The 27102-nt window shown below is 43.6% G+C and overlaps 1 protein-coding gene across 2 annotated transcripts in view; it reads left to right on the top strand.

Moving 5' to 3' along the window:
• Positions 1-2661, top strand: part of rbms3 (RNA binding motif, single stranded interacting protein) — a 142096-nt gene extending 139435 nt beyond the window's left edge. The window contains exons 11-13 of one of the 2 annotated variants that reach the window (XM_036538651.1): positions 228-317; positions 582-709; positions 2361-2661. In XM_036538651.1, the coding sequence (XP_036394544.1) occupies positions 228-317; positions 582-709; positions 2361-2364 (222 nt within the window). In that variant the 3' untranslated portion in view covers positions 2365-2661. Of the gene's footprint in view, positions 1-227; positions 318-581; positions 714-2360 lie in introns of those variants that run through there. The other variant, XM_036538652.1, reaches the window with a different exon arrangement.
• Positions 2662-27102: the final 24441 nt, after the last annotated feature.

Genomic DNA, 27102 nt, shown 5'->3' with positions numbered 1-27102 from the left:
TTTCTCTTGCAGTGTCATGCGTGTCTCTTTGATGATGGTCTCCTGTATTAGAGTGGGTGCTTTCGTCTTTATGTCCGCACTGGTCTCCTACATTAGTTTTAATGGTTCAATATCTGTGACCACAGTACATGTGTCTTTTTGACCACAGGCTCCTGTATTTGAGTGCATTAGTCTCTGTGACCGCACTGCTTATGTCTCTCTGACTGTGGGCACCATATGTATTGCAGTACATGACCGCTGCGGCCGCAGCTGCGCCTATGCAAGGGACGTACATTCCCCAGTACACTCCTGTGCCTCCGTCTGCTGTCCCTGTGGAAGTAAGTGTGTCCTGATCTGACCTCTGACCTATCAACATTTACATTGTTCCTTGGAAGAAGTTAAGCCTTTGTAAGGCTGACCTGTGTTTGAAATCACTGTGTTTTAAAACATTCCTAGTCTCCCTCCATCTCCCTCTGTCTCTCCCACGGTCTGCATCCACTTTAACATTCATTTCCTTGTTTTACTTCCTGCTCCTCTGCCACTTCCACACTGATTTCCTGTTCCGCTTCCTCCACCTTTTCCCTGTCCCCTTCCTCCGGCAGGGAGTGGTCACTGATGCCGCCCCCCAGACGGTTGCTCCCTCGTCACAGGACGCCAGCGGACAGCAGCAACCTTTGCAGGTGGAGAATGCCAACGAACATGCGCCAGCCTACTCGTACCAACAGTCGAAGTGAGTCCCTCCTCCTTCCCTCCGTCGCCTGACACACGCTGGCCGATTCGGCTTAAAGCTCAGGTTGGGCTGCTCTGTGCCGGCTTACGCACGCCTTCGAACTTCACATTGCCTGGAAGTGCTCCAACAAGTGCTTGAAAATGTTCCGCAGGGACAGTGTCCAGTTGGATGCATAGTGCCAAGCTCACATACTGTAAAGCCAGTGGCCCTGAAAAGGCAGATTTATGCTCTTTCACTGCGATTTAATTTCCTGTTATAAATCGAACAACTTAAGGCCTTTTAAGGCAACTGCTGTACACCACACCTGCTGTTAATGTGAGGAATAAGGGTCAGGTATTGCAGTGTGGAAGACTCCATTACAAACAGACACTCTTATCCAGGACAGCTTAACAGGACTCTCACTTTACAGTTTATCCATTTACACAGCTGGGAATTCAAAATTCACGTTCAGCAACAACTGATTACATGTCCAGATATTTAACCCTTTCTGCACATTGCCGGTCATTCTTTTTGCATTGCCTCAAATGAACAGGGCATTCACAAATTTGATGAGAATTTGACTGATATCAGTTGATCAGATGATGATGTTGTTGAGGGCAAGCAGACAAACAAATATGATACCGTACCACCTTGTTAATTTCTTTTAAGCCATCCATCAGAAATGAAAAATTAAAAAATACCCATGGAAACATGTTGCATGAATGTATGATATATGTAATATGTATAGTATATAAAACAAAAAGCAAACCATAAAATGTAGCATTCTTCCTTTCAGCTTTGAAAAAATGCTGATTGGTTTTCATATAAATATCATTTTTCGATTTTTGTATCATACGCAGTACAGCACATATACATGTGCAACACTAGATGCATGTATTCTGCACTTCATGGCAAGTAATTGCATCATGTGATTTTTGGTTTTGTTTTTCTATGAGCAAATCTGTACGGGGAAGTAATAAGGAGAAATCCATCGTGAGTGAGAGCCATGTACATGTAAAGAGACAGGAGCTGCTGTTTGACATTCACGTCTCAACCCCGAGGATTTAATTTGCTTGTGTTGCACTGAGTAGTTTGTTTGTTTGTTTATGTCTTGGCTCTTCTAAGCAGTTATCCTGATTATAATTGACACCTTTGTTAATTACGTTTGACAAGGATGTGGACAAGTTAATGTCACAGTTGGTGTAGTTGGTGCAGCGTTAAAGATGGCCATAAAAATATTAATTTTCAAATAGACAGGGCAGAAGCCAGGGGTCAGTGAGTGCAAAAGGTTGTACTTCCTGTCCACACTGATGATTGTCCCGTTCAATCAGAGAAGGACCACAGATTTTTAACACAGCCCATCCCATAGTAAGCTTCACACAGAAAGGTGAATACAAAGCAAGTGGGATGTGCGCTACACCAAGAAAACATACCACCCAGTACATCACTTGAAGAAAAGAGATGTGTTACAAGTATATTTATATGTATAATGCATATATGTATTATCATTTGCAGCTGTTTTGGCTGATACTGAGCACCTTGCAGCAGAGTGAATCTCTTACGACCAATCCACACGAGGCATGACGTGTGTCTTCGTCCCACGGTGCTGTCCGCACCAAGCAGCTAATGGTATTTTTTTGTCTTTGCTTGTTTGTCCTCTGCACTCTCTCAGATAACGATGGGAAAAGTGAATATTCCTGTGACAGCGATGCCTTGAGACGGGGGACTGCACTGAAACACACAAGGGGAGAGATAGCTTCCAGACCGCACAGGCACCACAAGAGATACGTCTTCATTTCCTACCTGGCCTGGGCACGAAAAGAAAGGGGGGGTTTGTTAAGCAGTGCAGAGAGAGTCAGTCTGGTAGCCTGACACTTGGGTTTATTGTCAGCCAATGAGAGGCTTGAATTTTTCTTCATGAAATTTCTTGAATTAAAAAAAAAAAACCATAAAACAAAAAAAAAACATTTGAATGTGCAGGTAGGTTTCAGCAATGGTGAGTTTTTTTTGTTTTTTGTTTTTTTTAATTAGGAGAGGAGAGATACAAAAGTCGTCTTCCTCAGATATTAAGCTACTCTTTCTTTCATTCTTTTTATTACTTGTGTTAAATTTTTAGTTTTCTAGAGAACTTAAGCAAGGTTTTTTCTTGAATCTTTATTGCCTTAATTTTAAGGACGTCAGAGACTTTTCCTAAAGCGATCAGTCAAGCGTCTTGTTTAAACAAAAAAAAAAAAAATGAATGGATGATACAGGCTCTTGGACCAATTGAATGGTCAATTGAATTAAAGAGAGTTGAGATAAGGAGAGGAGATCTATAGAATAAGCTGTACAGATTTAATAAAAGTTTTTCTTTGTTAGAAGAAAACTTTAATGTTCAGTCAGTGGCACCTGAGCAGGTTTTTAAGTACAGAGGAGACGATTCGTCCATTGTGGAAGGCAGCAGGGAAAAAAAAATCCTTCAGATTTTCAGAATGAGAAAAAAACACATAATTGCTGCATTGTAGGAAATGCAGTTTGTTGCAAAATGCAGAAATTGTTTCTTTTTTTATTTTACATGGCGAAATTGCTATCGATGGCATTAGTGCTTTTTATCTGCAACCTTTTTTATGAGCTTTACAGATGTTTTTAGCCCGCTTTGCTTGTCACACTGCAAAAAAAAATATAAAAAATAAAAAATAAATGAAAAATAAAAACAAAATAAATAAAATGAAAACAAAAAAAATATTAGCAGTGCAAAACTACATAGATAGGAGCTTACGGTTAAAACCAGTTAGCGCAAAAGCAATAGATAGAAGAAATTGTTGACAATTTCTGTAGTCTTTCTTAGTTGTCGATCAAATGCAGCCTATGGATGGCCTATTTTATACCAAAGATGAAGAAACGCCCTGGAGCAGTGGGGGAGATAGAGGTTTTTTTTCTTTTTTTTCTGTTTGATTTCGTTGTCATCGTTGTTCTTGTTCTTAATGTTGTTGTTGTTTTTTTAAGTCTTTATTTGACCTAGATGGCCGGACCAGTTCGTACTTTTGCTTTTCTAGGTTTAAACTACCTTCCACTGGTGGTGTAGACTAGATCAATCACACAGACGGTCAAGTACAAACCAATTTGTAACATGTACTTCAGCCGTGAAGTAATGAAGCACTGTCACTACTGGACACATTAGAATACATCTATTCATCATGCATCACCAGAGAGAGGGAGAGAGGAAGAGACATAACTCTAGCTGAAACATGAAACCAGTGGTTACTCTTAGGAAATAGAAAGGAGAAATGTTGCTTCATCCCCTTTAGCTCCTTGATGTACTTCATTTTGGCCTTGTTGGTTGATTATTTTTATTGATGGCACATCTCTCAGAGATGACAATGAAAAATGACTTGTTTCTATGGTGTACAACTCAAGGCTGTGTAGGGAATCTTTTCTCTTTTTTTCCTTTTTTTTTGCTTTAGCCATCAATAAGACGAGCTAGTCCAGCTGTATTGAAAAAAAAAATTATGGAACTGTCCAACTAGCTCCTCTGTGTATTTAAACTGCATGTCCAGCTACCTCATTCTTCGCCATTATCTCATGAGGAAATACTACAGTGCAAGTTTAAAAACAAATAAATAAATATGAAGAGCTAGTAGGGATGTAAATAATCTCAGACATGAGACAGATGTGGCCCGGTTGGAGTTTTGTGGGTTTCCCTATATAATTCGCCACCTCCGCTTGGTAGAGGCTGCTGGAGAACTGAAGGAGAAGTCCAGAGTCTGCAGAGGCCCTTTAGCCCTGAGGGAATCCTGCCAGCCTGTTAAAAACTCTGGATGGGAGAACAAGACCAGCCTTTGAGCCACATCGCTGCCTCCCTGGGCTGCTTGCTGCCAAGCTTCCCTCCGGAGTGAGGGCGAACGCCGCTCAGCACACGCCATCTCTCTCTCCAGCCCCTGATTAGTCCAGTGTAAACACCCCCCCCCCCCTTACAAAACCCCCGTGCCCCTCTCTTTATTATTTAGATTTCTGTATGACTTCATGCGAGAAACTCGTCCCTGGATGAGAGGGCTGTACTGAGACGGGTACATGCTGTTCATCAAACCGAGCGTCTGGAATCCCCCCCTCCTGCCCTCCGGCCCGCCCACTCTCTGGCCCGCCAGCCCGTCTGTCACTCTAGCGCGTGGCTTTGCGGACGGTAAACAGCTCTGGTTTTCTCAGGACCGGAGAGCAGGAACAGTGTGGCTGGCTCCCTGATTCTCGTCAAACCTCAAAGGCCCTGCTACTGAAAGAGGTGTCCAGTAAACTTCTCTCTTGTTCTGTCCCCCAGGAAATATTTCTTTTCCAGAAGAAAGAGCCTTTTTGATTAACGTCGAGTTTGACCAGTCCTTGCCAGGGGCATTGGGCAGGCTGTGATAACTGCTTTTGCGGGGCACTTAGGGAATCGTAACAATCACGACATGAGCAAATCCAGCTTTCCAGCTGTGATAAGTATATGTGGGAATGTACGTAACAATCAAATTATGTTGAGTGCCTTGTTATGAAGTTATTAGATGCAAAAGCACATGAAAGAGCAATCTACACATTTTGAGACTTTTTTATTTTTTCAAGAATAAAAGTTTGCCTCAATGCTCCAGATAGATAATCTTTAAAAAGGTGCTAAGAAGAAAGTGGACCTTCTTGGGTAGAGAATTTGTAGGGGGTCGTCCTTGGTTGTCTTTTATCATCTGAGTCACCTCTTAACTTCATTGCATGATATGAAATTGAAGATAGGGGGATAAATAATGATGAATAACTAACAATACATTACAAAATAAGAATTTTCCAAATGATATTATATAAATCAATGTTGGCATGTATAATCTGGGATGTTGCTATGTAACATTGACTAAAAAGTGACATTCTTTGGACTTAGTTGTCTCCAGTGTTAATCAAACACTGTCAAATACAGGAGTTCTGAATAGCAAACACATTGAAATGCATTTAAGGATGGTTTGCAACCTGTTGACAGAAGTGTATGCCCTGATTTGCCATGCATACAGACCTTACACCTGTCACAAAAATCTACCCGGGCTCTTTAGTCAAGTCCAGTCTGTTGGATATTGGATACAGATCACCATTCAAACTTTTTATCGTCGACAGTTTAAATACACAGGGTGAGCTTTATGTTTGTGGCTGCTATTAGTCTGTTTTATTTTTCTGTTTTCCCTTTTTTACCATGTTTCATTTCTGTTTTATTAAGTAGCTCTTCAGTGGTGTCGTGTTGCAGTCAGGCACTTTCTAGATGTACAAAAACAATTTATGGAGTCTTCTAGAAACTTTGACCCCAGTGTGTGTTACTTGTCAAAAAATGTAACATAAAAAAGGGAAAAAAGTAATTCATTAAATTGGATTTGGAACTGACGTCCACAAGACGCTGTGAGCTTCAATGGATTTCAGGGGACTCAAACCAGTTTCAACCAAACAATAGTGCAAATTATTTAAAAATATTTGATGAGGAAGAACATGTGATTTTTTTACCTCTGAGGAAAACTTGTCTCTCTGAGGACATAGGATTAGCAGTGCAATACGCAGCTCATGCATGAAAGGGCAAGCTCCAATCAGAAGACTCCATTGAATGCATAGCAGCAGGGCTTTGTGTGATGTCATAGGCGTAGACATTCTCTTGTTAACCTGCTGTTCACTGTCAGTCTGTGAAGAAGAGCACTGTAGGTACACACCAGGTTTCCCATCTTACAGTCTTGTTTTCACTTACTTGACGGAAAGCCTCACTCGAAATCACATTGCCACCCTGGACACAGAAAAACATTTAACTGAAGATAAAATAACTTGGTTTCCTGCAAAGATTTTGACTGAGGTCAGATCACAGATAAGACCCAGGCACAGCATATAGGCCTGATAGTGATTTCAGTACAACTGCAAGAGCTGTATTTGCCCAGTTAATGGCTCGATACAGGAAGTGCAGGTACCACTCTGCAGACGCCAGGAAGCAGAACAGAAGAGAGGGCGTATATGTATACTGTCAGCACTGACTGTAAAAAATCTAAATTTTAACACCCCCCCCCCCCCCCCCCCCAACACACACATCTATTTTAAACCCCTCCCCCCATTATGAACTGCTCTCCTGCCTCTATTGGAGTGTCGCTGGTGCGTTGGCCAGCCCACAGGGCGTTGTTTTTTTTAGAAAGCGTTGTGGTTGTAGTCTCTTGGACATTAGTAAGGTTACTGCCGCTGTTGGAGAGTCGAGTGCAGTGCGGCACAGCGCAGCACAGCTGTAGATCCTGTCTCTGAAACAAGCGTGTGCCGAGAAACACAAGCAAGCTTCTCCTCTTTAGTCTGAGAAAGAAAAAAAAAAAACATAGAACTTTGTTGTTAATGTTTTTTGTTACTTTTCTGTCTTCTCCTGCCTTTTTGAGAAACAACTCTAATGTATTAGCTGCTACAAAGTATTCAGTATTCAGGAGCCAGAACTTTGTGGGGTGAGGAGAGATGCCACCAGCCAAACACAGTCGAGTGTAAATTCAAACTTGACGTTAAACTCTTTGCATTCAGATTCTGCTGTCTTTTATAGATTAAATTCAAAACCACTGCTTCTGTCCCGTAATCAACACATTAATGACAATTTAATAATTTTGTCAAAGACATTACACATTGGTGCTTACCTCCCATTAATTAACAAAATCTGCATGGCCAGTTGTTTTCAGTGGAGGTAAAGAAGTCCAGTAGATCTTACCTTTGCCTAAGCCTCTGCACTAGTCTGTCCTGTGCCTAGCTGGTGTGGCTACTGCGGCTGCAGTGCAGGGATGGTCCAACACTGCCACAGACCACTCCCTTCTCCGTCCACAAATTAGGAAAGGAATCCTAACCACTCCCTCATAGCACCACATACGGTGCCCACGGTGGCCATAACATACACACGTGTCATGTTGTGGTTGCGCCCGATAGGATTTGCTCAGAGGTCTTGGAAGATGTTGTTCTTCAAGCACAGTCAGTTCCCTGCACTTTAAAATAAAAATAAAATGCAGCCTGATATCAGTGTTCTCACACTGTATTTATGTATGGTAGGCCTCTCAGATTTTCTGAAGCAGAGGGTAGATGTAACACCACCTTTGCACCTTAGGCTGTGTTAGTGCAGTTGGAGAAAGGGCGCCTGTTTCACTCAAGGAGATCCTGGTGTAGTCCGTCCTCAGGTTTAAAGAACACAAAGGTGATTCTAATAGGAAGCAGCTGCAGAGCAGGTAGCAACACCTCTCACCGCTGTCATTTGGCAACAGGTCCTTGAGGAGCTACATGCTGTTACCCAGAATGCAAATGGGCAAGGCATTCTCATTCGCCGTGTCTCCCCTCTCAGCAGCCCGTCCTGGTAGCAGCTGGCCTTCCTCTTACCTCATTTGAGCGCCCCCGTCCCAGAAGACGTTGATTAATGGGAGACCTCAGCCGCCAAGAATACAAATGTGCATGCAAATCTTGAGCGTGCCTCTCGTAAAGGCTGTCTCTTTCCCTGCCACACTCCTACATTCAGAGCCTTCACAGTCTGGGTGTTTTTTGGTCCGTTTAACAGCTGGGTTTCTCGTCCCCATTTAAAAACATCATCACCAAATCCCCATGCTTGGCACGCTCAGCTAGAGCTGCTATAGTTTATTCTCATAGGTTAAAATATTTAACTCACCCAGTTGCCTTACCTTGCAGTGACATCATAGAAACGCTGCCAGAACATTACATTAGATAGGGAAGCACCTTGAGCTGCAACACCGCAATGCAGCTGATCAGCTCACCTGATAGCTGACCCCCATGTTCCCTATGTTCGTGACCCTTAGGTGCAATTTTGCTTTTCCGTCCCGGACATTATTAAAGGCGCTAATATATCAACCTTGGATCCTGCCGAAACTTTTTAGTTATGTGCTTTGCACCGTTTGGAAGCACCTTCCAATATTCCCCTCAGTCCTGGCAGCTGAATGTGAGTTCTCTGAAAGATGGAATCACTCCATCCGCTTCAGGAAAGAGCAAAGAGAGAGAACTCAAACCCAAACCATTCTTGACACAAAAGCAGTCCGAGTCCCATCCACCGAGCACTGTGGTCGTCCGTGACTCACCAGTAAATGCAAGAATGAGACCTGATGAATTTCGGCGTGATTAATTCAGCCGTCCCTCCATCTAATTGGGGGATGGAGTGCGGGGCAGGAGATCGGTTAAGCGCTTCAGACAGAGGTGAACTTTTTTGCATTTTGATAACTGCGACACAATGAGCCGAGGTTCCCCGTGACACAGACAATTTGAGAAGATGTGGGCCTCAGTGTTGAGCGCGTGTGCACTTTTCCCCACCCCCATCTGGCTCCAGAGAAAGGAAGGTATTGGAGTAACGTAGAGGAAAATAATCAAAACAATGTTCTACCAAATTTATTGATAACAGCAAAACCTCTATTAGACTTTAAATTATTAAAGAGAGGAAAAAAAATATTTATGAAATCCTTTTTGTACAGGTGTTTAAAAAGAAGATGCAACAGAACGGTTCAACGACGCTATTTTTTTATTTGCAGCGCGGTCATGTCTCCCATGTCTTCGAATTGTGATCCTGAGAATTTCTGAAGATCAGTGGATGTTAGGTTTAAACTTCTGTTTTGTTATTTTTTTTCTTTGATGAAGCTTTCAATAAAAAAGTTGGAAAAACACAACCGTGTTTATTCAATACTGCTGTCACTTTTTATACTCTTTGACACTTTAACTACTTTTCTTACTACTGTCACTACATCTGTCTTTCTCTCTCTCTCTCTCTCTCTCTCTGTCTCTTTGTCTCTCACTCTCTTTTGCTCTTTCTCTCTCTGTCTCTCTCTATTTCTGACTCCCATGTGCGGAGACACATTACAACTATTACTACAGCCTTCCACTTACACCTCCTTGCATTGCCACAGAATTAAGAAACAAGAATGAATGTCTCTTAACCAAAATGAATGCCATTTGGCTACACATCATGGAATCAGGATGTAGGATTAATCAGCTATTTGGTTTATTCTCTTCTTATGCCTTTTCTCTATGTCTCCCTGGTATTTCTGACTGACAGACATCAACCACTGGCATTCTAATGAAGACCTCAGAATCATCAGTAGTATTAGTATTAGTAGTAGTAGTGTTTTTGTTGTTGTTTTTTTATTATCATTATAATTTGGCCATGTGACTTCTCAGCTTATGAAATTTTGTAGTGGTAGTTGTGGTAGTATCTTATTTGAATGTTTAAAAAATCATATAGAGCTAGAAAAATTGGGAAGAATCATAACTTGTCACAGATAAAAACACGGTAAAGTAGGATAATTATTTCCACTGTGGTCCTCAGGGGAAAAACAATAGAGGTAGTATCCTTCAGCACAAGTATGTCATAATACATGCATGATAATCCTAACATGTAAATGATTATGTCATGACCTTTATCACATAAGACTGGACACCACCCACCTTCTGACAGCTGGAACCTTCTTAGCCTTAATGGCTTTAAGTGCAGGTGATCGTTTGTTCCAGGCAGTAGCAACCTGCTAATGAAAGTGATCTTGTAAGAGGGTTAAGTAAGTAAGTAAGTAAGGGTGAACAGTCCCAGTAAAAGCACAGTCTGTTTGAGAGGGTTGATCAGGTTGAGGGAGCGATAGGGTGTGAGATACAGGAAGGCAGCTGCCAGCCGGTGGGTGGGTGACAGCGAGCCGTTAATAGGCGGCGCGTCAAAACGCAGGGCGTGAGAAACAAATCGCGCCACGCTTCATTTGCACGCAAAATGAGGGATGGTATTTTTGCATGCAGAAGCGGCCCCGGGCGGATTGATTCATGGAGGGTGTCTCTGACTGGAGGTACGGCATCGCTCTCCTCCTGACAACGCTGGGAGCAGCCACCCCGGACCGCAGGAAAGCTCCAGGAAATGGCCAGCTCCCCCCACTTCCAGATGTGTGACCCCGTGTGCAGGGCGAGCTGCAGTGCTGCGGTTTTATTGGGAAATGAATATTCTCAGTCCCCAAGCAGTTTTATCCAACTCCTCAACTGGTGATTTACGTCTGCAGAGCCTCTCACTCTTTCTTTCTTCATCTCTTACCCTCTCTCTTCCCTGTCTGTCTCATAACCCCCCACCCCTGATTTTGTCACCTTCCTCCCCCTCTTCCTCGCTCTCCCACCCTCTGCTCTTTTTCTCTCTCCCTTTCTCCCCTTCTTCCCATTCCCCCTTCTCTCCCCCTACCTCCCACTCTCCCTTCTCTCTCCACCTTACCTCCTACTCTCCCTTCTCTTTCCCCCATACCTTCCACTCTAACCCCTCTCTTCCCTATCTACACCATCCCCTATACTGTAACCCCCCCCCCCCCCATTTCCCCCACCCTCTCTCCCCCCTACCTCTTTCCTTCTGTCTCTCCCTCATTCTCTTTTTTCTTTCATTCTCTCAAACTCAGTCAAAGCCAGCAGTCCTATCCTGCAGGTTGGTAGAGATGGCTTTCGATCATCTGTTGATTGAGTGTGACGGCCAATAATGAATGACTGTGAATAAGTTCTGTTCTCAAAAATGAAATGAATTCAAACTGTAATACGCCTGTGGCTATCCAGGAATGAACTTTGCTGGATTGAAATTCTGACCGTGGCTTTCTGACTGCATACAATTGGCAAATAAGCCTCTTTCATCCGACACAAGACTTAAGGTGACTGTATTTTACAAAGAATGAAGCTATTTGGGAGCAGTTTCTTTACCTGGAGGCTGTTTGTGATGGCACCATGGAAACCGGTTTCAGAGGAAATGCCATTTCCCCACATGCTGTTCCATTGGTGCAAGTCAGTGCCCAGAGACAGGATCGCTCAGCATTCGATTAGGGTGTCCAGATATTGCTTTGGACGTTAGGGAAAATAGTCTGTTCTTTCTTACTCATTCCATATTATGATCTCAAGCGACACTGTTCCAACAGTTAGAGCTTATCTGTTGACTTACAATCAGGGTTCTGTGATTGGATTTGATCAGGACCTATGTGCAAAAATATGAACTAAATAATCTCAGAGATGGTATGTTGGACATAATTTTATTCTAATGACAGATGTGTTCTGAAATATTGAATGGGGTTAGCCACAGTCAGTAGAAATTCAGTATATTCTTTATTCTTTTTCTATGCATTTTTGTGACGAGGATAAATAGTCCAATAACAGACTACAGGGCAGTGCTTTTTATTTTGTTGTTATATATCTCAACCACTAGAGGTCAGCATACTACCAAAAATGCTAACATTTCTACAGGCAGCCGTTTGAATGAGACTGCAGCTCCTCTGTTAATGGAAAAATTGACTACATGTAGCCAGAGAGAAGGATTATGTCTGTGCCTGTTATGTTCATCAGGGGTTATTTAGGGTAATGAATACATATCTATATGAAAACTGAAAACTGTGTTGTCTAGGTAACATGGACTTGTGAGTTTATTATTTCATTTTACAAATTATGATAACTAGTTAATTAGATAATCATCTAGAGATCATTAAACTAGAATTAACTGCATAACTGTACGTATTACACATGTTTAGAGAGATAGACTTGAATCAGGTGTGGCCATCATGGACAGCACTTTACTGTAATGTACTTCATTGGCATACTGTATTCTGACAGGCAGATTGATTACATTTGAAAAGAGCGCTGTTAGATATTAAATCAGCTTTGGACTGAAATGCAGTAATGATTTACAGGGACATTCCAGCACTGCATGTGAGAACCCATTGTTCACTGTGAGGGCAAGCTTTGTCAAAGGTCTGCAGCTCTTTGTTCCGATGATAAATACAAGGCAAGCATTCACATTTCACAAATACCATCTGTGTTACTAATTGGTGACCAGGGTAATTATAAATCACAGCCTCTCGCCACCCAAAGGAACAATAGCGATATTAACTCATTGGCAGCAATAGCCGGTGACAAACAGTCCTCTCTGAGAATCGAGAGGCAGTCCCCGCGGCAATATTCCTATTATGAATTACACCGTTTGTATTGCAGGAATTCGGATCGGGTCCAGCTCCATTGAAGTGCACAATGGCGGGGTAGAAACAATCAGCGCCTTGTGGAACAGGGCCAGCGCAAAGGCCTTTTCCAGGTGGTGTTCTCCCAGAACCTCCGGAGGTCTTTTCCCTTTTGTTTCAGGGAAGTGGTGTTTTCCCATGCTTGCTTTGACAGCAGGTTTATGAGGAGTCGCTGGGGCCTGTGGCCCCTGCAGTGACAGCACCCCCAGCCCCCCCCCCCCCCCAAACACACACACACACACACACACACACACACACACACACATGCACATATACAACCCACTTGAAGTAGCCCATAAACAAAGGCTTTTTTGGCGTTTTCTCAGCCAGGCTCCACAGTGCATGTCCTTTCATGTGACTGACACCCCCACAAAACCGTAAACCCCCTTTTTGACACGTCCACGCTGAATCCTCATTTAGAGGCATTTTCAGCAAACATAGAGCATTTCAGGATGATGGTGACCAAAATTACAAAAGCACAACTCCAGGAGTCTTGAAACAAGTTAATTGTGAATAAATACAGTAAATGTCAAATTATAGATCCTTAATCAGTTTTTAAACATAAAACTAAGCTTCATTTCATTGGGGATTACTCTTGTGCAGTTATGATTAAGCGTGCCAAAAATACAGACTTTACAAATTAGTGAAGTTGTTTTTTCTCTCAGGCATCACCCCTGCTTCCTTCTGTTGACTAGCTAATAATCACCTCCATGGTGTTAACTCCCTTGAGGGCAACCTTAAGTGCCTTATAACTTTTGGACATCTCACTGCCCGTCCTTTGGACAGGTGAGAGTTACAGCAGCTGGTGATGATGACTACACAAACTCAGTCTACTTTACCACTGTTGGGATACTGTCCTGTGTGGAGTCTTCATTTCTCAGGGTTTACACTATTAGGAGTGACACCACCTCAAAGCCTCATAATCCTGTGTTTCTATTCTAGATTAACAAGGAAAGTATTACGATGCAACAGTTGCATTTTGAATTTAACTTGGGCTGCAGCAATGGAAACCCTGACCAAATCCTGGCACATTCCGTTGGCTCTAGAGCAAAACATTGAACTGGTTCAGGGAATCAGAGTCACAACACTATGACAGCAGCTTCCCCTCTTAAAACCAACTGGAGGGAAGAGGAAGGAAGAGGAAAACAATCTCATTTGAGTAAAATAAAACCATAAACTACAGTGGACTAAAAGGAGTCTTTAGTGCATGACTACTTACAGCAATGTGTGGGGACAGAAGGCACGCAGCCACCTGAACAGCCTTCAGTATAAATGTATAAATGGTGTGTATGTGTGTGTGTGCGCGCGCACGCACGTATGTGTGTGCGTGTGTGTGTGTGTGTGTGTGTGTGTGTGTGTGTGTGTGTGTGTGTGTGTGCTTCAGAGATTAAGGGGTTAAAACAGCCCATCTGATGTGGAATCCCAGCTCACGCCTTGGGTTTTCACACAAAGGGGAAAAAGGGATAAAAATGGGTTGAGTCTTGAGGCCCGAGCAGGGAGGATATATTTATCAGTGAATAGGCCTTACAGAGAGATCACCAATGGAAAGAATGAGGAAGCCGCGCACTCTAACCTTTCGCTGCTCAGTTCTCATGTGTCCAGAGGAGCTGTTTTTCCCCTCTCTCCCCACCCACGCCAGCAGGGTGGAATTGACCCAAGCATTGTTCGTCCACACAAGTGGACAGTGCAGCACCAGTGCTGACCTCCGACCTTTCAGCACCACCCTGACGTGTGCTGCGGCCCCTCTCCACGCAAGCTCCCACAATGCACTCTTTCACTGCTGACATTTCGCCGGCAGAGCCAGGACTCGCCAGCGGCCAGGGTCTGTCAGACTGGGGGCTCTTTCAGTTCCTCCCCAGCCTCCAAACATAAGTCCCTTTGTCCTGAGCAGCAGGCATGACATTCTTATCCCACATCCTCAGCGGCCTCCTCTCATCCACTGACAGACCCGCAGGACGTCTCCTCCCACCCCTCTCAGCCAAAGCACTCAGCAATTTAAAATTTGCGTTAACGTTATCATTGCTATTAGAAGTGGTGGCTGCATGTCATGCAAGGAGTGGTTGTAGCAGCAGCTGTAGCAGCACAGACAAGTACCAGTACTCCAACTGTCAAACATAAAAAAAATTTACTGTGTATTTTCTGAATTCCTAATGTCGGTCAAACTTCTGTTTAAGGTCCCTCTTAGAGATACAGAGTCTTTTAGCTGCTCCTCAGTCGGGTTACACCAAGAGCCTCAGCACTTTGAGGAAGATCAGATGCATTGTGCTTTCATTCCAGAGATGAACAGATTGCATTTCACACTGGATCTTGTCTGCAAACAGCGTGTGTGCGCAAACAATGGAGATGATATACTAGCTCTTCACCATGAACAAGATAACAGATGCATCTCTGTTCAAGGCTTCCTGTGATCTTAGGATGGAAGGGCACGGCATTGTAATCGGAAAGTAAAATCTGAGATTTCATTCAGTGCTCGGCGTGTGCAACTCAGTTGCAGTGCACTTCGTTTTTCACTTTATGAACACAACTAAGCAAGTTACATTTCGATGTGCCATGCTACATTAACACGTGTGACAGTCAGTGAAATAAACAAAACCTACTGTACAATAACATAAGCATAGCCCTCCTTTCACTCCTTAGTCAAGTTAAACTCAAAGTCAAAGCACATTAATTTGAACCGAGGCCTAGTTATATTTGCTGTTGTTGTTTCGTTATCAATGTCATAGAGATCTTTCTGGTTTTTTTCTGAACAGACCACAGACCGATTTCTCTCTTGCTTAGGGATACAAGCCATCAAGCGGGACACACCTGCTGGGACTTTAGCGAGCTTGCAGCATTTTATGTGATCATGTGATTGTGCGGTCTCCGCACCGCCACCGTCCGCCTCCGCAGCTGCGCAAGGTCGTCACTCACACATGAGACAGGTGTTGATGCATCTTGCCTTTCTGATGCAGAGGGTCTACTTTTCTGCTCTGCTGATGGGCTGCCTGTACACCCGATGAGCTCCGTCTGTAGTTCTGGCTGTTTGGCTGGCTGTCTGGCGGGCTGGCTGGGCAGCTAGCTGACAGCCTCAGAATTGAGCTTTGCGTACAAAGACAGGCTTGTTGTCCCTGCTAGCCCTCTCGTCCTGTTTCTTTACCGGAGAGGCCAGTGATGTTGGGGGGGGGGGGGGGGGGGGACTCTTTCCACAGGAAGGCATTTGCCAGCAGAAGTGCTGAAAGATCTGATTTTGGTCAAGGTGGGGGTGACGGGAAGGCCGGTCCTCTCTGCGTCTCTCACAGGTGCATGTTGTCAGATGAAACAGAGAATCCTTGTCTTCATGGCACTGTCAGAATGTCCCATTTGCTGTTCCCATCAGTCTCCTGCAATGCTGTCATCACCACGGACACAGAATTATTACCTCAGACATCCTTTTGAAAACTGGTGAAGTGTCCACAAAATGGAAGGCCTTATTGGACAGTGATCATCTTCTTAATCTCTTGCAGGTGCTTCTTTGGTTTAATCTGAGGTTATTGTCATCTGGCTCTCTGTGTACGGGCAGGTGAAGCTCCATTGTGTCAGGTCCCTTTATCATATAAATATAATCAGAGCACGCTGTAGTGTTGTCATGGCTTGAATGCTTTAATTGCTAGTGTCAGATGGGGTTTTGTTAGTGGGGTTAAGTCCACTTGTCCACTTCGCACGTTGGTTTCCTAGAGTCGCTGTGGGAAGTGGAATCAGGAAGGTTCAGTAATGTGTTACTGTGGCCCCCTTGACCACTTCCCTGTCCAACAAAAACAGGGCTGAGGAAATGATGGAAGAGCTCTCAGTTCCACTGTAAATGCAACAAGATGTCATTGTCAGCAGTGAAGCCATTTTACCTCACATGATCTTTGACAATGACTCCTCCAAAACTGTTTCTTTTTAAGGGCTTAAACCTTAAAAAAGACCCATTTATGAATATATAAAACAATACAATGAATATTGGTTATGGAAGGAGGAGTCTTTGGGTCGATGTGTACTCTGTCCATACCAAGACCTTTTTTAATTTTAATATCAGCCACAATCCATACTGTCCACAAAGCTGTTAGATCACAGCACTCAGTCCTGTAGACACTGTAACTAATTTCCTCACACACACACGCACGCACGCACACACACACACACACACACACACACATGCACAGATGCAGGAATGCAAGCACAAGACGTGATCCACGAGGGACAAAGTCCAAGCAGAGCTTATTTGAGATTGTCTGCCAAGCGGAGAGCCTGCAGGTGAACAAACAGAGTTTATGGGCCTCTCTGCAGGTGCTTTTGTGAGAGTGTTGCTATTGCAGATTGTCAGAGTGCCGTGCTCATGCATGTAAGCAGTAAATGTGTGTGGTCAGCCGCGCCTGTGATCTGTTCACCTCCCGCCCCCAAGGGTGACTGAACGACATTCGGAAGTATAAATTACAGTCCAGGTGTGATATGAGCCTTTATTTTATGTGTTTAATGAGTTCACTGCGCTGGGAAGATTTTACACAGGCAGGATGATGGACATTTCTAAACAGAGAGCAGCGGAATGTGGTCTTTCATTATTTCGAACACAAAAATTATGACGACTCAAAAAAAAAGTCCTCTTACTTCAATTAGGCATGGAATTAATTTCTAATTAACTAAAGCGAGTTTAATTGCAGGCTGGCGATCAGCAGCACTTGATGGCAGTGCTTATATGCTGTCTTTGATAAAAGACGTTGGCAGACGGCTTGCAGTTGCCATTCAGACAAAATCAGCCCAGTCTCATGATTAAAACAAAATAGCATTTGTTAGCTGACTTTAGAACTGCAGGCAGTAACCTTGCTGTCAAAATATAATGTGTACATAAACAAGGGAAGTGTTTAATAGTTGTATGCCTACTAATTAATCAATTAAGTGAGGTAATATGGCAATTCAACAAGCTGATGAACATTTCCTTGACGCTCCACACCGTTAGAGGTTTGTGTTTTGTTGGTGTGACTGGTGCAGTTGGCCAGAGCTGTATGTGTATGGCAGCTGTTTATACACACATTCCACTCTCTGTATCTCTGAGCAGATTTCTAATTCTGAATATCGCCATGTGGGAAACATGTAAGCGTCACCACGGTCCCTATAAGCCCCCCACATTTGGTGTGACTGCTATTATGGAAGACAGCACGGCACAATGTATAGCAGCATTGGATATTGATTTTTCATACATATTCTGTAACCCATTTCTGCGACTGGATTTAAAACTAGAGCAACTGAGATTAAGTATCTTGCTAAAGGGTACAACAGCAGCACCCATGGGATCTGACCATAAGGGCACTTGTCTCTGCCCCACACTTACATAGAAGTGTATAGCCAGGATACATACATAGCCCAAACTACTTAAGGGAAACTACATTGGACTTCTGAGTACTGGTTCTCCTCCTTAGTGTATTGTGTATCAAAATAATAAATTGCAAATTACCATATTTTATGAGTGGGTCAAAGTTTGCTCTACTATAAAAATTGACTTTCAACATATGAACATATGAATTTTATAGAAAATGTTGTGAAATTTGATATAAATATATATGCAAGCAATGCATTTCTTGCGTGGTGGATTTTGATCACTGCAGCGTATGAGTTTTTATAAGGGTCAGCGGGGAAAGCACTGCTTTCGGGAAAGGAGGAAAGGCGTGTAGGAAATGAAACAAAGAGAAATGCCAGAGGCCTGTCGCATCTCACAACACAATTAACGGCCTGATTGTTTGACAGCCCAAAGGTGAAAACAAGCCAACAACGTCCAAGAAGAGGCACTAACAACTTGGGAATGTGGCAGCCAGCAGTTTAAGAGAAAGTTAATGACGTAAAAAAAAAAAAAAAAAAACATTTCCTAAGAATTCACATGACAGAAGAAAAACACTTATGAGACACTTGTGAGATTTTATGGGAATGGCTGTGAAAGGAGTCAGAAATGAAAATAATATATTCCTAAGAAACCTCACTGACCCCCTAATGTAATGACTACAACAATTCTTGGTTGGGACCCAACATTACAACACCCTCCCCCTTTCTATTCATTTAGTGTTAAACTTTGTGTTTGTTTAGTGTAAGATCACAGGTGTGCAAGTGTACAGCTGTATCACAAACAGCTCACAGGAACTTCCAGTTTGCTTCAGAAAGGTGTGATTACATTTAAGGGACTGATATGTAACAGCTTTCAAATGTCTCTGTCTGTTTCTAAGGACTTGACATCTTGCTGTCATGTCCCAATTTGTTTTGGGATCAGAGCATCGAGGATTATTTATTTCTTCTCTGGCAAGAGGAAGAGATTACTTCAGCAGTTTTTAACAACTGTACTTTTGCTAAACAAAAGACCAAAGTTCTATTATTATTCCTCTGCATCTCATGCAAATCAAATGTGGCAGAGAAATGTTGGTCAAAGAAGCCTGTGATGTAGTTTTTCTTTTTTTTGGTGATGTCATAAGTCACTTATTGCATCATATGCTGTGCTATGTGATAGAGTTAATTTCTTGGCTGAACTGAGAGTGAAGAGAATTGTATTAAAACTTCATAAGAGGGATAATCGCATGAGCTGTAATAATTCCCATTTAATGTGTTACGCTGTAGGCAGCCATTAAAAGAATTAAACATTAATACAAAGCACTTTTGAAATTATACACTCAGTGTTACTGTTTCATATAAAGAGGGATTGACCTTTTCTTGGATGTGCTCAAGTGAGTTTTGAAGTTCAGGCTGTTGTCCCATTGACTTGTTGAGCCCCTATCCAATAGACCATGGAAATTAAATCCAATAAGAAGAAAGGTTTGCCGTGCATATTTTGCCTTGAACAACAGAATAGTTATAGTACATAGACAGTATAATATCAGTATAGTACATAGTACAATAATATAGTATAGTACATAGGTATGTACGTTGTTATCTGTCTCATGACCTCAAAGCCAAAGTCTCGGACAATCAGCAGTTATCGGAATGCCATTTCCCAAGTCTGCAGTGGGGCTTGGAGGCCGGCGTGAAAGCTGGAGCGGAGAGGAGCTGGCCTCCCTGTTTTTCCTGGAGGTGAGCGCAGGATATTTGTGCTGTTTGTCCACTTGCGGCCGAGCGCGGCGCGAGAATGCGTGGCTGGCACGCCATGACATTTCAGAGCCCCAGATGATGAAATGGTCTCCCTTCCTGTTTTTGGCTGGTGCCCCTCCCCTTCTCCGCTCCCCGTGTTTGTGGATCTCACAAAAGCAGCGGGGGCGCGTCGCCAGCGGGACCACGACAAAAATCCCAGCGGAGCAGCCTCCAGAGCCAGGAAATTTTCTCAGGAAGGAGTTTGGGAGAGAAAAAAAGGAAAGAGGGATAGAAAAAAACCAATAGAACGAAAACAAAGTGCCCATAATGCAGTGGCCACAGTTCCAAAGTCACAAACAGCGTTCAGATATCCCCTGACAGGACACAAGCGAATGCACACACACAAAATACCACAGCAAAACATATCAGTACATATCAGCACAGTAACATTCTCCATTTTTACAGGCAATACACATGAATGTCTATTGCAAATATAATGTAGATTAAGGTTGAATGGAAGGGTTGTTGAATGATGACAACCCACCAATATGCACGTGATAAGCGCAGTATGTTTGCATAATTAGAGTACAGCCTAAGCTAAAATGACTAGCTGTAATGCATTGCGACATGTCATTTCTCTCCCCTCATTTAACAGCTTACATTATTGTTTCTTTTTTCCTCAGCAAAAGCTGTGTGTTGGTGTAAACCGCAGCTGTACTCCGGTGGAATCTGCTAATAGATGACAGTGGTCCTGGGGTGCACGGGGGTCTGCATGATTAAGGATGTCCAGATGGCGGACGGACAGTGCCAGGGTCCGAGCTCGTGTCAGTGACTGCGGGGGAGGGAATACCATAAGGACAGGCTGAGGAGAGGACACAGCATTCAAAGCGCAATGCGGCCTGCTCTCAGAAACATGATCAAAAGGTTACTTCATACTTATCATTTAACAAGTATATCTCATTCCAGTTTGTGATTCGTGTAAGATTTCTTGAGAAAAAAAAAGTCCAGTGTTTGAAAATTGACCCTATGCCTCTGAAAAGATTCAGGGCCAGATTCAATCTCACTGCCTGGTTCCTTGTCCCTAGCTCTTGAGTGAAGAATTTCAGTATTCATTTTTTCATATCCAATTTCAGAATAATCAAAAACTAAAATGCTTAAATTCACTTTTGAATGTCCAGAACAAAGTGAATTGAAGTTAGATTGATATAGCTCTGGGCCATGGACAGAGTCTGCTCAGTTAAGACATCCTGTTTCCACTGAAGTCATACAACAGCCTAAATATTAGACATGCCTGTAACAATTTAACATTTTATTGTTTGTACATCACATTGCTGGTCTAATCTGAACTTCCTTTTCTGTGTTATGCTCTGTCTAATAGCAATATTATCTAAAAAAAGATAAATACTTAAAAGCATAAAATATGATTAAGATCATTTTAAATCTCAAAGATCAGACAGGTATGTGTACATTTAAAATGAACTGGCCCATTTGGAGGTACTTTCGTCAGAGACCCCTTGTCTTTTACAGGGGTCTGATGTACATCTCTCCTCTGTGCCCTGCTAGCTGTGACTTGTCACAAAGGCTCCAGGAAGGGCAATGTGCAATGTCAGTTGTTGTTTTTTTTTTTTGTTTTGTTTTATTTTTATTTTGTGGTGGGGATGGGGCTGAGGATCATGGATTCAGTCAATCTCACACACGGCTCGTACTGTGTTTCAGGAAGGTTGTATTGACTCAATTCAGTCAGATTTCTCAGAACTGTGACGAAACAGACGTTTTGTTACAGTAAGTTCCTTAGATCTGATCCAAGTCTGCCATGCATATTTGGGGTGTCTGAAACAACAGATGGAATTTGGTTATCTGGTCCAAGAAAATCCTCAGTGCGTATACGGCCATCTATTGTGAAACTCACAGCACAATATACACTGTCTGGTCAATGCAACTAAACCAGACAATTTACCATGTCAGTGTTTGTATATCTGTGTGTAATGTGCATTCACGTGTATAGATATGCTGTGTCCAAGCCATGTGTGTGTGTGTGTGTGTGTGTGGATACACTTTAGGGCTGATAAATGTGTAAATCTGCTTTGTTCTTGGTAGGGTGATGGTGCATTGAACTTCATTGATTCCATCATAGGCTGTGGTGAGCGCAGACTGTTAACACAGCTTGTGTCAGCTCCATCTCCAGCAACGTACACTTCCCTTCAAACATCTGTGGCCCAAGCTGCTGGAAGGAAAATGTATCCAAGGAGGAGGCAGTGACCTAGACCTACCACAGTCTGACAATCCACCCTACAATCCAACCCCCAGACCCACAAAGCCCCACACCAGCAGCCCCGGGGCCTGGTCAAACAATGAGCTCTGTGTAGGCCCAGAGTCAGCTCTTTCTAAGAGAGCAGTCCTGTTTGGACACCTTGAAAGGCTTCAGTCAGGCTTCGCCAGCGATTAGGATTTCCCCCGTTAAGCTCCCCCAGCCTCCACCGCCCCTCTGTGGAGCAGCATCAGCTAGATCTCTATTTGTCAGCTTTTCCTAAAAACGCCCTTGAAATAAGCCCAGCGAGAGGTTTCCCTCTATTATCTGATGACAGGTAGATCTATATGAGAGATACACTACAGGATCCATATAGGGGCGGCTGTATGGTCCAAGACAAACAACTAATAATTGATCTTTCCTTATTATTGTTATTTATTTTTCTGTCTTGGGTGTGGGGATTCTTTTTACTTACAACAAGGACAGTTCTTATTGTTTTTTGTTTTTCCCCATTTTTCAACTTTTGTCATGACTAATTATACATGAGGCCTGTGTCATTTTGACAGCCTCTGCTCACGCCAGCTCTCACAGCAGCAGATGCAGCACAGAGAATAGAAACATCTGCTGGACATCATCTGAGCAACGTATAGGCAAACAAATGAGCCACAGGACGCCAAGAGTGGCACGACAAGGGGATTTTAGCCGACATATCCCAATCTCAGGCAGAACGGGGCCACATTGTTCTGCCAACATGGCTTCTTTGTAACTGTCAGCTGATGATAATGCTTGATCCAAACCCAGGCCATAGGGCTCAGCTTGCTCTCAAAACAAGTGCCTTCGCTGCCTGAGCTGCTCTGGGGCCCTTTTTCCATTCTGACATTTTCACGCATATCACAGGCCAACACTCAGCCTCAGATGTTGGGTCGGTTGCCATAGCGCCCGGACCAACAACAAGACTAAGCCGTGTTGGTGGTCAGCGAATGGATTGTGCCAGGAAAGACATGGGCGGTACAGAGATGGACAGCGTAGGCATCACCAGCTGCAGTCACCATCTGGGGCAGGAGGGGTCGGAGGAGAAATTGACATGCTCAGCCATCAGTGTTCTCTCTGCATTGGAAACATCAGGGAGTGAAACACATGTGGAGATGGATGAGGGAACCAGAGGAGCTTCCGGTGTTCCTTGTTTGGTGCCTAGAGTGGAAGACAGGCTCGTCCTCTGCCGCTGCCTCATTGTGGGATGTTTTTAATCTGTGCCAGTGACGGGACCGGAGCAGCTGCAGCCGAGCCCGGGGGAGGCGGGCCAAATGGAGCAGTGCCACCAGCCCAAACCGTGCCAGGTGTCTGCAGCAGGTCCTCCACTGCTGTTTACTCTCAGAATGTGTCAGCCTTCTTCCATCCTCAGCAAAGATCGCTTGTTTGTTTTCACTTAGCCCTGGGCCCCGGCGTTTGTGCAGCAATCAAACCCTGGTCCTGTGGGACCGCAGAGTCTGCAGGGATTTTCAGCCCTGGCAGTGGAGGGCCGCAGAGTCTGCAGGGATATTCAGCCCTGGTGGTGGAGGGCCACAGAGTCTGCAGGGATATTCAGCCCTGGTGGTGGAGGGCCACAGAGTCTGCAGGGATATTCAGCCCTGGCGGTGGAGGGCCACAGTGTCTGCAGCGTTTCTTCCCAGCCAAGCACTTAACCACCTGATTCAATGAATCATTGTCCTAATTAAACCAGTTTCTCTCCCCCCCTCCCCAATTCTGAGAGCATATGTGGTTTAATGAGAAATGTCAAACCTGCTGGCCAGGAATGGAGTAGCCCTGCCTTAATTATAGCAGATATGAGCACCGTTAATGGGCTGGATGTGGGGGAGTGATTGTAGATCGCGTGTGGCCGGGCTGCAGGAGTCTGAGCTCTATTGTGGATTATGGGATGGAGGGGGTGGGGGGGAGCTGTAACAGAGGCCGTTATGTCTCTAATGGAGTGGAATGATGACTAGGAAGCAAACGGGAAGGGAGTAATTGAATCAATGTTAGTTATGAGCTGCAGCGAGCGGTGTAATTGACCACCGACTGCGTCAGCTCTCTGCAATGCAGCGGGCCTATTTTCTGCACTGAGCTTACACCCAGCCAGCAACGCGCAACAACCCTCCCTCATTGCTACCAGACAATGGCGGTGTGGAGAAAAAGTCATAGCATGATGTTGATTTTTATTGTTGCTGTGTTATGGCACCTACAGGCTGTGAGATTTCAACAATCTTATAAGTTTATTGCAAGCCACACTGTGCGACATGGATCTAATAAACTTGGGTACGACATCAAGTTTGATGTATGTAGACTGTACGATGAAAACACCTACTGAATCGTAGGCTACAACACAAGTCAATATACAAGAGTAAAACGTCATGAGCGTGTGTCATCTATCTGCGCCGCTATAGTGGTAAACAATGAACAGTGCTGGCTTGCTACTCACCCGGGAGCTGCAGTTCCTCCGCTATGTCGTTCCATGCTACGTCCTTCTTGGCGCGGTCATGATAACAGCTGGAGAACACATCATACAAACAAGGCTTCTGCTGCCACTACTCAACAAGATTTGCTTCTTTGTTGGAAACCCAAACATTTTGTTTTGCACGTTTTACCTCCATCTATTACATTTGGGTTTGGCACCAGTGTCACGTTGATCAGTGCGGCATTTCATGCTGCATTCCTATTGGTTGGTTAGTAGACATGGGTCGTAAGAGCAGTCACATTGTGAGATGGTCATCCTAAATTTCTGACACTGCCAGAATTTGTTGCAGGTTATCTATGGTCACAAGACTGTGACAACGGCCATCTTTGAACCTCTCTCACAGTATGACGTAAGACCACTGTTTTGGAGCCATGACCAAAGATATCACCACGTTTCTTTCACGTTGGTCATCTTTTGTCTGTGACAGCCCAAAATCGCACAGTGTATACCCGCCATTAATGATGGGTAGAAGTTGCAGTGACACCCTTAGTTTCCTAACAAGCAAATCCATACCTACAGTGTTGACACATGTGTCCATGAGGAGTGGGACAGGGCAGTGGTGCTTTTCAGGGTTAATCATTCAGTCTATGGAGCTGATGACTCAGTCTGAAAATAAAAAGAATCTGTACCAGCAGTACATTTTTGACCTTACCTACAATCCATTCCTTTTTTCTCTGTACTTTTTTCTTTTCTTTCTTCTCCCTACCCTGTATTTGTCTTTGTATGTCCTATCTTAGTAAGAATTGGGCACGGCTGTTCTCAAATCTCTTTCAAGAAAAGAAGAGAAAGTATTTACATTATAAAATAGATCCCTCATCATGACATCTCACTAACAGGACATTGGCAATACCCTGGACTTAATGAAACTCTCCTCTACAGTATATGCTTATCCAAAGTGTGAGGTCCATCATTAGGATGGCTGCCAAGGACAGAGCTGTCAATCAGCTGGTTCTGCATTATGTCACAAGCAGCTGTTGGCAGAATTCTGGAGTCAGTGTCAGTTACCCACCAAGGGACAGCTTCTTGCAGAATGCTGGAGCCAGTTAGTGTTAATTACCCATGAAGGGGTGATGGGTCACAGCTCTTAACATCCACAGTGAATATATCTGTGGCATGTATAGCATCTCATCTTTGCCCTAGGATCATCTCAGCCACCACCAAAGATTTCCACAACAGTGTGGTGACATTGTGGCAACACTGCCTTGCAGTTACATGTAAGCAATTCTGTGTGGAGATAAGGGGATATGCCTTGTTGTCCCAGCAATGGGACTGAGAACAACTCATAATGATACATGTTGTTCCCATGAGCTTCAATAATGGGTTCATGCCTTGTCATGGAAGTACAGGTAACTGGATACAGTTATTTAAAAACAGCTGCAAAGTGTATGATGAATATCCCTGGTCAGGACCAGTTTCAGTGTGGGGCTATGTAATAGCAACTGTCACCGATGAATGAAAAAACAGGTTCTTAATGTTCAATGTTCTCAGTGAGGAATTTGACTTCTGTCCCACTTACACATTACAGTTACAGTAATGTGAATTAAGATGTTGTCGATGATTTAGACAAAGGACTCAAACACACAAATGATGGTGGGAGGGGGGCAACATTAAGAGCCAAAAAAGTCACAAATCTGTGCCAATCTGACTGGAAAAGAAGGAGCGTTGGCCAGATAAAGTCCTGTCGCGATGGCTTCCAGTACATAGGTTTACGTCACAGTACACAGTGTGCCGGGAAAGTCAGATATTTTAATATTCTATGACATGCCTGGAAATAATGAAGACCAAACTATTTTTTTTTTCCAAGTCTGTGTTTTTCAGTCATCCACGATATACATCTGGGTTTCATCATGAATTTCACAGACTTTATCAGGGCTTCTGCCTCAGCCCACAACTACTGCAGACAGTGCCCAGGGAGACGGTCTGGGATTACAGAACACCACACCACAAACTGTAACCCACCCGCCCCCAGTGGGACTGAGCAGACAATCCAATCATCCCCCTTTTATAGTGATGAAATATTGATCTTAGACTAACCATTTCTGCCGTTTTGGTTTCAGAGCAAATGAAAAAACTTCTAGTGTTATTCAGCTACTACCCTCTCTTGAGAAGCTGTTTCCTGGCGTTTGAATGGCAGTATTTTGCCACTTTTGGGTCAGTGTGTGGCTATTATCTTTTCAGCCCTTTTGTAAGAATGTCTCTACAGGGTGCAGTAAAAATCATGTGTGCAAGTCTATCTTGAATAACCCCACTTTCACTGAACATGAAAACAAACTGACATGCTTGTGAACAATAGTGTCGGCTACCTTTTTGGGCAATTTGACATGGATCCCTTATTTTGTTTAACAAGCAATAAAATTAATAAATAATGGGGTGGCAGTGTAGCATAATGGTTTCAGAGCAGGACTCATGACCAAAAGGTTGTCGGCTCAATTCCCTGCTGGGGTACTACTGCTGTACCCTTGGGCAAGGTACCTAACCCCAAATTGCCTCAGTAAATATCCACCTGTATGAATGGATAACATTTTAACTGATGTAAATCACTCTGGGTAAATGTGTCTGCTAAATGCCAATAATGTAATGGAATGATATCATATACACAAGGAAAATCTCACATCGTGTGTCTGGTGTGATCTTAGCAGCAAATAACTAGATTCTGTCAGTTGTG

The sequence above is a fragment of the Megalops cyprinoides genome, chromosome 10 (assembly GCF_013368585.1).
Source record: "Megalops cyprinoides isolate fMegCyp1 chromosome 10, fMegCyp1.pri, whole genome shotgun sequence".
In the NCBI taxonomy this organism is placed as follows: domain Eukaryota; kingdom Metazoa; phylum Chordata; class Actinopteri; order Elopiformes; family Megalopidae; genus Megalops; species Megalops cyprinoides.
This window is presented reverse-complemented; position numbering and strand designations above follow the sequence as displayed.